The sequence below is a fragment of the Enhydra lutris genome, unplaced genomic scaffold, assembly GCF_002288905.1.
Source record: "Enhydra lutris kenyoni isolate GAN:26980312 unplaced genomic scaffold, ASM228890v2 scaffoldscaffold62, whole genome shotgun sequence".
In the NCBI taxonomy this organism is placed as follows: Eukaryota; Metazoa; Chordata; class Mammalia; order Carnivora; family Mustelidae; genus Enhydra; species Enhydra lutris.
Window position 1 is genome coordinate 5354192 of NW_019154146.1, and position 14981 is coordinate 5369172.

General features: G+C 37.8%; 1 protein-coding gene across 4 annotated transcripts in view; it reads right to left on the bottom strand.

The window, feature by feature from the left end:
• The window catches only part of LOC111158650 (QKI, KH domain containing RNA binding), a 157422-nt gene that overhangs the window by 85005 nt on the left and 57436 nt on the right, over positions 1-14981 (bottom strand). For all 4 annotated transcript variants that reach the window (XM_022520830.1, XM_022520831.1, XM_022520834.1 and 1 more), the window contains exon 3: positions 11244-11360. In XM_022520830.1, coding sequence (XP_022376538.1) covers positions 11244-11360 — 117 coding nt within the window. The remainder of the gene's footprint in view (positions 1-11243; positions 11361-14981) is intronic.

Below are 14981 nucleotides of genomic sequence, written 5' to 3' on the forward strand. Positions count from 1 at the left end.
ACCTGAGCCGAAGGCTCAGGTCATGATCCCAGCGTCCTGGGATCGAGTCCCGCATCAGGCTCCTTGCTCGGCAGGGAGCCTGCTTCTCCCTCTGCCTCTGCCTGCCACTCTGTCTGCCTGTGCTTGCTCTCTCTCTCTCTCTCTGACAAATAAATAAACAAAATCTTAAAAAACAAAACAAAACAAACATTCCTTGCAGGGAATAAATAGCCTTTTCCAACTAAGGACTCACAAGAGAATCAAGTCTTAATGCTGGGCCCAAGGCGTAAATTATATATAATTAGCTTCTCTCCTACACATCTATAATGATACTTGTTATGAATCACTCTAGGTAAAACTGAAGAATTTTTATGTTTTGTGGTTCAGAAGAGGAACCCTAGCTGAGAAAGGCCATATAAACTAACAGAAAAATCACAGCACTTTTCCTCTTGAAAACATTTTAAATAGTAATTAATTTCTTAGGCACAAACAGAAGTTTGTTACAATTATAATGCACCTCAAGACCAATAACACTATTTCAACTATGTCTAATAATTATTTATAAATGGGCTGGATGGGAACATAAGAAATATATTGCAAAGAAATGACTAACTGGGAAACCAGAGACGGTTGCACTGCTCGTAACAGTAATGACCTTTTACACACACACACACACACACACACACACAGGAATATACTTAAAAGAATGACTTTTTAAAAGTGCCTTTATCAGATGTTCAATCTCCTGTATAAAATATAAAAGTTTAAGACTGCTGGTCAATCTTTCAGGAAATTGGAACTCTCATACACTGCTGCTGGTAATGCAAAATGAGAACAACCCCTAGAGAGAGAGAAATTCAGGACTAGCTAGCAAAATTATGGGACACCACTTCTAGAACTCTATCCTGAAGATAAATTAAGAAGGTCATGTAAAAATCTATGTAGAAGCTATCCAATACGGCGCTCTCCCTATGTGTAATAGCAAAAGCCTAGAAGCAGAGCACCTGGGTGGCTCAGCCGGTTAAGCAGCCAACACTCGATTTCACTTCAGATCATGATCTCAGGGTCCTGGGACAAAGTGCTCTGTCGGGCTCCTTGCTCAGTAAGGAGTCTGCCTGAGTATTCTCTCTCCATCTCCCTCTGCCCCTTCCCCCACTCATGCTTGCATGCTGGCTCTCTAAAATAAACAAACAGGGTCTCCAGGTGGCTCAGTCAGTTAAGCCTCTGCCTTTGGCTCAGGTCATGATCCCAGGGTCTTGGGACGGAGCCCCACATCGGGCTCCCGGCTCAGCGAGCCTCGCTCAGGGAGCCTGCTTCTCCCTCTCCCACTCCCCCTGCTTGTGTTCTCCCTCTCTGTGTCAAATAAAATTTTAAAAAAATGTTTTAAAAATTAAATAAATCTTAAAAAAAAAAAAAAAGCTTAGAGACAATCTAAATGTCCATTAAAAGGGGAATGTTGGGATAATTTACAGTATATCCACACATGGAATATGGTAACTTATTGAAAGAGCTGTCTCAATATATCCCCACAAAGTGATCTCAACAATATACTGTTAAATAAAAGTAAGGTGCAGAAAAGTGTAATGTGTACATAACCACCTACAAAAAGTGAGAAATTACACACACAGGCATACAAAATTGTCATACTTATGTAACTGTTATGTCAAAAAAGAAATGTAAGGATAAACTGGAAACAAATATTAAAAATTTACCTGAATAGCAAGGAGCAGGAATACATACAGGCAATAGGGGTAAGAGCGAGAGTCTCTGAAAATTCTCTAATACTTACAGATTTGACTACTTATAGATTTGAACCACATAACTATTTTACAAGTAACAGAAAAATAACTGAAGCAACTATTAAACTTAGAAAACCAAGTACAAATGAGCTTAAATGTGGACCCACATAATGATGTACCTATTATACACTCGGAAATTGAGAGTTTTAAAAGACAAAATTTCAGTCTCTAGTAGGATACAACCTAAAAACAATAGGAACTGTGGAAAAATTGTTTTCACTTACTATGTTGTTGATAGTAGTGTTTGTACTGTTATTCTGAGACTTCTATGTATCTTAGAATAAAGCAAATGAGTCCTTATTCTGTGTCTTTAGGAAGCAGGATTTTTCAGTGGGGAAGAAAACAGATCTATAGGATCAATTAAATAAAACACTGTAGCCCTGATTTTGAATGAGAATGGACTTGTACACACCTATATTCCTCAATGTGTGAGAGTGTGTGTGTGTGTGTGTGTGTGTATGTATGTATCTCCTAGCTCTGTCCTGAAAAGGTCTACAAATAATGAGTACCACCTAAGTCCAGAATGCAATCTCTACTTAGTATTTTTCACTAAAAGTAACTAGGATTCCTTAAAGAAATGGATGACTCCAAGCCTGAAAATTTTTTAAGATGACATTGGACTATCATACCACACTAGAAAGCAAAGTTACTAGCCCCAACCACTGGGGCAGTGTCAGAAGCACTTAGAAGTGAACTTGAGGAAGCCCCCAATGGTCAAACAGCATGATCACTGAAAACACTCACTGCATGAACTGAAACATCAAAATAGTTAACATGCATTCATACTGATTTTAAAAAAGGAAACAAAAAAGACCTATTCTTTACCTTTGAAGGATTCCTAGGAACCAACTATTTTTAAAGTAGTAAATAAAGAACTGAGCATTCATCTAGCCTTTCCTATAAAAAGTGAATCTAGTTAATATTAATGAGCAAACAGGATATAACCATTTCACAATTCCTACTGAAATAAAAGGCCTAAAAAACCCACCATCACCACACTACTTGTGAAATACACTTTCAAAAAGAAGAAAGGAAATGAAGAAGGGAGAGCAGGAGATCTGAATCTGATTAAACCTTTCTCACTCACCCAAAAATATGGAGGACAGAGATCAGTGTTAAATGCCACCATGCAATCAGCAAAATCCACAGTAATTATTTAGGATAAATAACTCAGTCCCTTGACAAATAAAAATGTAGAAGGAGAAATGGAGCTGAGGGACGGAACAGCTTAAGCAATCTTATCAATTAACTGCAGTGTATATGGCCCTCACTTGGATGCCATTCAGACAAAGTATTTTAAAAACACATTTATGAGACAAGCGGAGAATGAGGAACACTGACTAGATATATGATAACAAAGAAAATCTGGGGTGATAAAAAAGCATAAACATGGGGTGCCTGGGTGGCTCAGTGGGTTAAAGCCTCTGTCTTCGGCTCAGGTCATGATCCCAGGGTCCTGGGATCGAGCCTTGCATCGGGCTCTCTGCTCAGCGGGAAGCCTGCCGCCTCCTCCTCTCTCTCTCTCTCTCTGCCTACTTGTGATCTCTGTCTGTCAAATAAATAAATAAAATCTTTAAAAAAAAAAAAGCATAAACATGATAGCATTAAAGAGCCCTGTTATTTTAGAAAAGCATAATAAAATCTTTACAGAGGATATTTTGTCCAGAATGTGCTCCCCAAATCATACGGCATGCAAAAGAGGGAGTGAGAGCTGCGGAGGAGCATGGGCATACCTCGAAGGAGACAGGCAATGCTGATGCTCAGTGATGGATTACTGATGTTTAAAATTAGCCATGATGGGTATTAAGGAGGGCATGTGATGTGATGAGTGCTGGGTGTTATACACAACTGGTGAATCATCGAATACCTCATCAAAAACTAATGATGTACTCTATGTTGGCTAACTGAACATAATAAATTAAAAAAAAATAGCCATGATGAAAAGTTTAAAAGAATAAACTGTACCTATGCTAAAGGATGTCAGAAAGCTAAGTATAAAACAAGATCATTAAAAGGTTGTCTGAACCATGCTTATTCTTGATGTTATGTCGCTGTCCATCATAACCACTTTAGGATGTCAACCAAAAAAAAACTGTATTAATTTGTTCACTTTCAAAGTACTGAGACAGGAGCGACATCTTCGGTAAGAATAGAAGTCTAAGCAACCCTCCAAAATCGAGAAAATTTGTCCTTGCATGTTGCTGTCAATAGGTGCCTTGAAGCATCCTGCGTGTGTCTTAGACATTATAAAGCTCCATTATCTAGTGAACTGACACAGGACAGGATACAGAATTGCAGAAGAAAATGCTCATTATAAAGCATCATATCTAACATTATCCGTGTTCTATAACACATGTGAATGTATATATCTAACTGCATGAAAAACAATCTGTAAGAAGACATGCAAGAACTGTTAACAAGGGTAGGTTGTCCAGTGACAGACCAGGTGGTGCCTTTAATTTTTTTTCAGACTATCTGTACTCTTAAACTTCTCCAAAAATATATATTAAGTAATTAAAATACATATTAACCATAAGAAATGAAGTAATAGGATTTAAGAGATACTTAAGAAAAATCTGTAATGTATATGAAAAAATGTAGAAATGTTATGAAATTCTGTTTGCAATTACAAAATATGTCTAATAACATTTCATAAATCATGTTCCACAAAACAATGTATATCCTCATAAAAATAAATTTAAAAATGTATTACAGGGGCGCCTGGGTGCCTCAGTGGGTTAAGCCTCTGCCTTCGGCTCAGGTCATGATCTCAGGGTCCTGGGATTGGGCCCGCGTCGGGCTCTCTGCTCAGCAGGGAGCCTGCTTCCTCCTCTCTGCCTGCTTGTGCCTACTTGTGATCTCTCTGTCAAGTAAATAAATAAAATCTTTAAAAAAAAAAAGTATTACAGATTGATCAGGTTTTAAATTCAAAGCCCATATTCTGAGGAGACTGATTTGCGTAGTTCAATTTGAATGTTCAATGAGATCTGCATTTGTATCTACTGTAGTCATCAGTTAGAAATGGGGAACAGGACAGGTTACGTCACCTCTTTAAGCCTCCAATCCTGTTGGAAGAATAAAACTATTTTCTGAGGTCATTGCAGGGTCTGAATCAGACATTGCACAGATTGTGAAAGCAGTTGATACCATCTGGCCATAGTTATGAGCAGCCCTAGAAGGGCCATCTGATCCCATAAGTGCACATTCCTTGATTTCAAGCAAAGAGCTCTAAGTAAAATTACTAAATCTCAATGAAAAGGTCCAGAAGATACAACACTTAACTAACCTGGCTTTGATCAACTATAGACATTTCACTCATCAACAATTTTGGCTTGGGGGGGGGGGAGTGGGAAGCAGAAACACAAGCACGGATACTTAGTCCCCACTTATTTATGACAGGGGAGCTCTCAGAGAAGAGCTAATGGATGCTGAAGAGACAAATCCCCAAGAGTGTCCCCTACAACGCCACTCACAAAGACTCCCAAAGGTGAACTTCACTTACCACTTTAATAACTATCACTCCAAAATATTATCAAGTATTTAATGTATGTATGAAACACTCTTCTGTTCTAATGACTTACATGTATTCATCTGCTACACTGGAAACCAGCTGCCTACCACCTCTGTTTTTTAAAGATGAATACACCCCCTCTAGCACACGGACATCTTACCCAGAGCTCTCCACATGGCCCCTGTAGCCTTCTGCTACATCAATGGAAAAGCTATCAAAAACCACCTTCTTTTCCAAAAATTATTTCTCTAGAATTTCTATGCTCAACTATATAGGTTTTTATCAGAAAATGGGATTCCCTCCTAAAGAAGATTTGTGAAAATCCTGGGAATGACACAAAAACAAAACTTCAAAATATATTATCCCTGAGGAAAAAACTAAAAACTTTAGAGAAGTTTCACCAAATATATCCATGTTGACCTCATAGTCAAAGTTTAAAACTACTCAATATTCAAGTTCTGATATCTCTGAAGTTGCTATCACTCTCAGAAATGCTTCTTAACTAGGAAGCAGTACACCACAGAACAGAATACAGGCTGGAGGTGGAATGTGGACTGCTCCTTTTTGGCAGTTGACCTTTGGATACATTATTTAACCTCCTGAGGCTCAATTTCTTCACCTACAAAATAGGAATAATAAAACTCAGATCACCTCACACCTGTCAGAATGGCTAAAATTAATAACACAAGAAACAACAGGTGTTGGCAAGGATATGGAAAAAAAAGGAACTCTCTTGCACTGCTGGTGGGAATGCAAACTGGTGCAGCCACTGTAGAAAACAGAATGGAGGTTCCCCCCAAAAGTTAGAAACAGAACTACCCTACCATCCAGCAATCACCCTGTGAGTATTACCCAAACAATAAAAAATACTAATTCAAAGGGATACATGCCCCCCTACGTTTATAGCAATTATTTACAATACCCAAGATATGGAAGCAGCCCAAGGGTCCACTGATTGATGAATGGATAAAATAAAATGTGGTATGCATAATTACATATCATTTAGACATAAAAAAGAGGAGAGGGTGGGAGTGGGTTAAACTGGTAAAGGGGATTAGGGAATGCATTTGTTGTGATGAGCAACAGGTGATCCATAGAATTGATGAATCACTATATTGTACACCTGAAACCAATTTTTTTTCAGTTAAAAAACTGAAAACAGTTTTTTAACACTGTAAAAAACCAAAATAATAAAAAAAAAATAAACTTAAAAGACATGGAAAAAAAAGCCCTCAACAAATGTGTATAAAATACCTAGAATAATACTTGATACAAAGTATACAAATCAAAAGAACTATCCATAAAGAGGCATCCGGGTGGCACAGCTGGTTGACCATCCAACTCTTAGTTTTGGCTCAGGTCTGATCTCCAGGTCTTGAGATGGAGCCCCAGTCATGAGACTGAGCCCTGTATCTGGCTCCACATTCTGGAGTCTGCTTAAGTTTCTCTCTCCCTCTCCCCCATTCCCCTTCCCCACACTCCTCCCTCCCTCTCTCTCAAATAAATAAATCTTCTAAAAAAAAAACTAAAAAGAAGTATCCATAAAACTACTGGTTTCCACTTGCTGACACCATGGTACCATATACTTAATCAGAGACAGAGGATACTTGGGCCTGCTCCAGGTGAGTACTTGCTGAAACCGACAAGCCATCCAAGCTTTGGTCACAGTCTCTCATAAAGTCTGACCACAGCTCCTGCTCTTTGGTTCCATGAAGTTTACCCAGTACCATTCTACTGGGTACTTATATACAAAAACGAATGCTGTTATCCCCATCAATAACTCTGAATACCAACCCAACAGAATAAAAACTAAGGTGGCATATTCACTCCCTTGCTTAAAACCAGCAGCTTAGAATACTATGGTACTGCTTATCTTGCCCAAAGAATTAAAAGCACATAGGGTTTATAATTTCCTATATTTACAAGCTTTTTTATGGAGACACAGTGGGAGGCATCTATGCCTTTCATTCATTACCTAAACTAAACATTTATTCTTTTTTCAGATCCTACTCTATGCCAGGTACTCAGGAAATGCTCCATAAAGCAGACATGCTTTGCCTTCACTGAGTTTACCAGGCTAATGAAGGATGCAGATCAGCAAACAGCATTTTCCATCATATTTTAGGCAACCAGTAAATTAAAGATTTTCTAGCTTTCTCAGCTTTTACAATAATTGAAAACTTTGCAGAAAAGCTTAAAGCCAGTTGGCTTTTCCTTTGAAACACTTGAAACACACCTAAATCAGCTTAGTACAAAGAAGTATCACATCAATACCTCCTTGTTATTCCAATCTGCTTGTCGAGTTTTTTCTCAAAGTAACAGTCAAGTAACAAATGACAGCACTTTCCATTTGACTTTACTTTCATTGACATTTTCAAAAGTTCAGTGAATAAAGTAACTACAGCATCAACCAAAATGACTTAGTTAACAATTATTTATGTATAGATTTACATTAAAATTATAGAAGACACTCCTGGAGTTAAAAATATGTGCATAAATTCTTCAAAGACTCCATATACCGTAATATCAAACAAATGGTAGTCATTCAAACTAATTTGATATGCCTAAATTATGTTCATCTATAGCATTTTAATAAAACTAAAAATATAATCTGTGGCCAAATTTTTTTGGTGTCTTATTTTATTGTTAACTCTTGCATTATGTATAATCTGTAAGTTTTATTTTGATAGCCCACAGTATAAATTAAACATAAAAAGAAGTGTAAACTGCTTCTAATTGTGGTTAAGAACAAAGCGGACAAGACAGAATATGGATGCACCAACCACCAGAGAAAAACAGAAAAGCAATGAGAATATGAGATATTCAAAGGTCACAAAAGAAGGAAGTATTCTCCTTTCCAAAACTTAAAAAAACAGTAGCAGTCCCCCCAACCTTGATGCAACGTTAAGAGTTTAAACATAAAATGCACTAAGTAGAGGTGCCTGGGTGGCTCAGTGGGTTAAGTCTCTGCCTCCCGCTCAGGTCATGAACTCAGGGTCCTGGGATCGAACCCCGCATCGGGCTCTCTGCTCAGCAGGGAGCTTGCTTCCCCCTCTTTCTGCCTCTCTGCCTACTTGTGATCTCTCTCTGTCAAATAAATAAATAAAATCTTAAAAAAAAAAAAAAAGCACCAAGTATCCAGTTAGTCATCCCCCCTTATCTGCAGCTTTGTTTTCTGCAATTTCAGTTACCCATGGTCATCCCAAGTCAGAAAGCAGAGGATCCTCCTCCTAACTCATCATCAAGTCAACAGCAGCCTACTACCACAGTATCATTCATCTCACTTCATCTCATCATGTAGGCATTTTACCCTCTGATATCGTCATAAGGGTGAGTACAGTCTAAAAGATATTATCAGAGGGAGAGAGAGACCACAGTCTCATAACTTATTACCATATATTGTTCTATTACTGATTACTGTTGTTATCTCTTACTGTGCCTCATTTATAAATTAAACTTATCGGAAGTATGTATGTACAGGAAAATGCATAGTATATATAGGGTTCAGTACTATCTGCATTTTCAGGCTTCCACTGGGGGGTCTAAGAACAGCCCCCCCACCTGTGAATAAGGGACACTACTATGACAGTGTAAAGATAAAAATTTTTTTAACGATTTTTTTTATTTATTTGACAGAGAGAGCAAGTAAGAGAGAACACGAGAGGGGAGAAGTTCAGAGGGAGAAGCAGACTCCCAGCGGAGATGGGAGCCCGATGCTGGACTCAATCCTGGGACTCCGGAATCATGACCTGAGCCGAAGGCAGTTGCTTAACCAACTGAGCCACCCAAGAGCCCCTAAAGATAAAATTTATTAGGAATAATCATTAAGATTAATTGATCACTTATTATGATCCAAAGTACTGCTCTAATTTAATCCTCACAAGCACCTTTACTACTTCTATTTTTATACAGCAGGAGATTAAGTAACTTGTCCATCACAAAGCTACTAAGTGACAGAAACAAGATTCAAACCTGAACAATGTGGTCACAAAGCTCACTGTCTTAACTATTTGGTTCTTCTGTCAAAGACAATAGAGTATGTTCTTCAGGATAAAAACTTCAACCCCAATCAAAAACAAAAGCAAAAATTTCATGTATGTCTTATTACACAAATTCTAAACTCTAATCCTTGGCATCTAGGAGTGTGAGAGTGGAGAAAGGGGGGGGGGCATTACTACAGAATTAATAGTGGCTGAGGAAGAGGGGAAAACATGTTTTTTCATGGATTTATAGAGTAATTGTTTAACTGATGGATACACTAATCTTAAGGTTAAGATTTATTTGTCCATCAACTATCGATTTCATTTTTCTATGGCTCTTAAATTAGCATTGCTTAATGCCAATACAACTATTAAGTGCAAACAGGGGGGACCCAAACTGCATGCCAATGTAAGACTGCCACTTCGCTGATTCAGAAAATGTTTAAGCATTTTAAGATTCTAATAATAAATGTTTTAAATACAATATTTAAAGTTGCTGAAGGAGAACTCACATACTTGCCTCAAAATATATTTAAACTCAGCTGACAAGAACAGATTTTAATAAGATTTAAAGATAGTCAATATTATTGGGGATGCCCCCTCCCCACACATACCCAATTTTTCAACTACGAAGTCATTATCTGTCTGCAAGGTGAGAAAATGACTGCAATCCAGTCAGGTGGGAGGAGAATGTAAATGCAATGAGGTGGAAGGTCAGAAAAGAAGCACATCCGAAAAATCAGACTCCTCTGAAGACCTGGTGTTTGTTCCATAAACTCCACAAAGTGATTCAATGCACACACTCCAACATAAGCTAACCACAGGTTTATTACTTGATAGCCTTCTCAAGGCATTGTATTTTAAAAAATAATAACCTCCCTGATAGTACATTTTATATTTGGCAATCAAATCTAGGTTTTCTTCTTTTAAACTGAAGTATAATTCTCATACAGTGTTACATTAGTTTCAGGGTAAATGGACCTAGAGGATTTTCTCTAAGTGAAATCAGTCAAAGATAAGTAACATATGATTTCATTTAAACGTGGCATTTTTTTTTTTAAATAACCTTAAAAAAAAAAATCAGTCAAACACCATTTTACACAGATATACATTCAAAAAGTATCCTGCCTAACAGTATCACTAGATAACAGGAAGCCAGGCAAATAAAACCTTCCTAAAAATAGTATTTAAAGGTGCCTGGGTGGCTCAGAGGGTTTAGCCCCTGCTTTAGGTTCAGGTCATGATCCCAGGGTCCTGGGCTCTCTGCTCAACAGGGGTCCTGTCCCCCCACACCCCCCCACCCCATCCTCCCTCTGCCTGCCTCTCTGCCTACTTGTGATCTTTCTTTCTCTCTCTGTCAAATAAATAAACAAAATATTTTCAAAAAACAGTATTTAAAGTAGATAGTTGGGTATTCATTAATTAAAGCAGCAAAGCAATAAGTGACAGGAGAAATTAAAAAGAGAAAACAGGAACAATATAAAGTAAAATGTCTAATAAATATACAATCAACACAAAATGTTGGTGAAATCCAAGATAAGTATCATATAGCTAGTTAGAGCTTTCTTTTTCTGTTTAATAGCTCTCCCAGTAATCCGACACACGGCCAAAGCTATTCATTTGATCACTTTCATTTAAATTTCATCAACAGAAACATTTTACATTTTTAAAACTTTTAATGACATACCTTTATATATACAACGTTATAGTGTGACTAGTTTCCAAATTGGCACCATCTCAACTGTAAATACCAAAATAAGTTAACATGATGGACTGGGTGATACCTTAGTTGGCTAAATGAAAACTCCTGATAATCAAAAGAAAAAATCATGACAACACCTTAAAAAAGCTCAAAAGTTTCAGATATGAAGTAATGTATAGTGTTTTACGCACAAAAGATCAGGATATTATTAGAATGCAAAATTATAAGTAAGTTATTCACATCAAGACTTCCCCCCATGTTCAAGGACTTACCTTCTTTTTATCCCTCATGGAGCCTTTGCCTCGGACCATTATTTTACATCCTGTTTCTGCTTCAAGCTGTTTAGCAGTAAGTCCTCTAGGTCCAAGGATTCTCCCAACAAAATTAAACTAGAAAAAAAAAAGTCACTATAATTATTCACTTGCTTGAATTTATAGCTCTTAAAATTATGTTACAATGTATTTTCACTTTGTCAAGTTAAAATGTTTTTTTAATAAATCTTAGAGTACATATGAATTTCTAGCCCAGTTTGAGGACATAATTACAAGAGCTCATTGTTCAGCATAAAGTTTCATATGTATTAACACAAAATATGAATTAGGAACATCCGTATCTACATAAACAGGTACTACACTGAACTGGCCGACAACACGTATCTGAGCAGAGTAAACCAGTGTATTAAAGAGTCTGACAAAACCTTAGATGCCTCCCTATACAAATCCTTCCCACAGAACTCTGGAATGTCAGCAGCACACAAGAAATTGTTCATCATGTTAAATAAGTACTGGCATCTTTTACAGAGATCCTTGGGAAAACTTCCTGTCTCATTTACATAATAAGAAAATACTTTCTCTAAAGCAATTATTCAGAAGGAATAGTAGTTTTTGGTTGGCTTCCATAACACCAATGGCCAAATTTGGATTCCATTAAGTATTTCAGTCTTGAGAGTATAGTATTATTTATACAATTTTATGTCGGTACCTTATTTTTCTTCCTTTTTTTCCATTTCTAACTTTAACTTACACTACTAGTTTTGCAAGGAGCCTTAATTCTTTCCATGAGTAGGACAGTGATGAGAGTAATTATGTAAATAACTGCCATCCCTCAACAGAAACTTCTAGTACAAAGGCCAACGGGAAGCACAAACTGACTCTGAATACTGAAAAGTAAATTTCCCTCATTCACAGGTCAATTGCACAAAAGACACGAAAGTGAGTATTTACCATCAATTCCACAAAAAAGCCATGGTGGTTTTTAATTCAGTTATGCAAACAGGTACCGATTCCTATGTTTACAGCTTCCTACCTTCTTCTTGCATTTGATCCTACTATTAGTATATCATCACATAAAAGCAACATGCCAGCATTCGCTGCTGTAAGGGCTCCAGAAGCTAAGGCATTTCTCCAACCTTCTGTATTCCCAACAGCTTTTCACATTCCCCTCACTAAACTGCTCACCAATATTGCCACATCTCATAAGTGACAGACAAATCAAAGAAGGATAATACACAAGTCTAACTGGGAGAAAGCACTCTTTCCTCAGGGGATTTTAATACAACTCTGTCCACACCAACCTCATAGACTGATCCTATACACACCCGACCAAGCGCTACAAGATCGCCAATTCTGAAATTTGCCTTTATATTCAAAATAAAACCTCTTATCCTTTCCTCGTTCCTTGGCATATAGTACTTTATCCACCTCTTTAATCAACCCAAATCCCTGCCATCATCCATTTTTAACAACGAACGTGCTTCCAACCCAGAATCCCTTTTCTACATCTCCAATTTGAATAAACTCAAGAACTAAACTATTATTAAGTGTTTAAAAAAACTCTTAAAGCACACAGATCCCAACTGATATCCAAGCTCCAATACTGAATAATAATCAGGAATTTGAAAGTCACATCAAATAAGCCTCAATTATACAACGGAGATGACGCTATCTGGCAGAGCTGTACTGAGGAGTGAATGCAGATACAGAATAACACATGTAAAAGGTTCAATACATGGTCTGGCACATACAGTGGATAATCAATAGCCTAACAAGTCCACTACAATTTCACTTTAGGAAACCTCAGGCCCTCAATCAAATGCCCAACTTAGTATGTCCATGTAAGGCGACATGGTCCATAGCAAATTTGCCCTAGAGAACCCCAGAAAAACTTGACACTCAATCACAGAGTTCTGTAGAAAACCAGAAAGAAAAGGTGGAAATGGTACACAGAAAGCCAACAAACAGGGATCTAACTTGCAGATAACAGGCTTGAGTTTTTGTCTCCATAAAGAGCACACGGCTACCTTCTCAAAGTTGACACTTCAGCTGTTCACCTCAAACTGAAGCTTGCAGTGGGTGAGCCCAGTCCATGAATAAGTAAGTTCGTAATTCAAATGTTCCATGCTTCAAACTTAAATACGAATAGACAGAGCAGGTCCACCAAAGACTTAAGAAGGGTAACAAGAAAGAGACAATACAAAATAAAGAAGAAAAGGCACCGTTCCTTGAGGAAAAGACTACTGGTAAAGAATATCCAAAAAGAACTACTTTGTACATAATGCTGAAATATTTTCTAAAATGGCTGTATGCATTTTAAGTCCCCAAAGAAGAGGGTAAGAATTTGTTTTGATCCATTTCTTCTCCAGCCCTTCTTAACAATGTTTTTTATTTTAGCCATTCTGACACACTTGCTCAATGTCTGAATTAGCATTCTCCTGATTAGTAATAAAGTTCATCATTTTTTTCCAAGTTTAATGGTTACTCAGATCTATACTTTTCTTGAAGCACATGTGAAGTTTCTACTTTTCTACTGTGTTTTCTTAATTGTTTTTTTTTTTTTAAGATTTTATTTATTTATTTGTCAGAAAGAGAGGGAGCAAGCAAACAGGAGGACCACCAGGCAGAGGGAATAGCAGGCTCCCTGTGGAGCAAGGAGCCTGGTGTGTGACTTGATCCCGGGACCCTGGGATCATGACCTAAGTTGAAGGCAGACACTTTATCAACTGAGCCACCCAGGCATCCCTCTTAATTGATTTCTACTTTGTGGTTTCATGCGTACCAAATACCTTTTCCCATCTTGTGGCTTGCCTCCTAGCTTTTTGGTTGTTGGTTTTTTTGGTTGTTGTTGCTTTAAGATTATATATTTATTTATTTGCGAGAAAGAGAATATGTGCATAGAGGGAGAGAGAGAGAAGTAGACTCCCTGCTGAGCAGAGAGCCGGATGCGGGGGGCCCAATCCCAGGACCCAGAGACTCTGACCCGAGCTGATGGCAGATGCTTTACTGACTGAGCCACCTGGGTACCCATTGCCTTCTAGTTCTTTAATGGTGTTGTAAACTGAGTTTAATTGGACTGAATTAATTTTAATGTATCTCAAGTTACCGGTCTTCTCTTCACGGTGAGATCATTCCCCATCCCAAGATCAAGATATCCTTCTATATTAACTTTTAGAAGCATTACTATTCTTTCACATTTATGTCCACAGTATACCACAAATAATGTCTGTGATGGTACAGCTTTTTCTCTTTCTCTCACATGGACACACAATTGTCCTAGCATATTTTATTGGAAAGACTATTCTTTTCTGGGGCACCTGGGTGGCTCAGTGGGTTAGAGAGCCGGATGCGGGGGGCCCAATCCCAGGACCCAGAGACTCTGACCCGAGCTGATGGCAGATGCTTTACTGACTGAGCCACCTGGGTACCCATTGCCTTCTAGTTCTTTAATGGTGTTGTAAACTGAGTTTAATTGGACTGAATTAATTTTAATGTATCTCAAGTTACCGGTCTTCTCTTCACGGTGAGATCATTCCCCATCCCAAGATCAAGATATCCTTCTATATTAACTTTTAGAAGCATTACTATTCTTTCACATTTATGTCCACAGTATACCACAAATAATGTCTGTGATGGTACAGCTTTTTCTCTTTCTCTCACATGGACACACAATTGTCCTAGCATATTTTATTGGAAAGACTATTCTTTTCTGGGGCACCTGGGTGGCTCAGTGGGTTA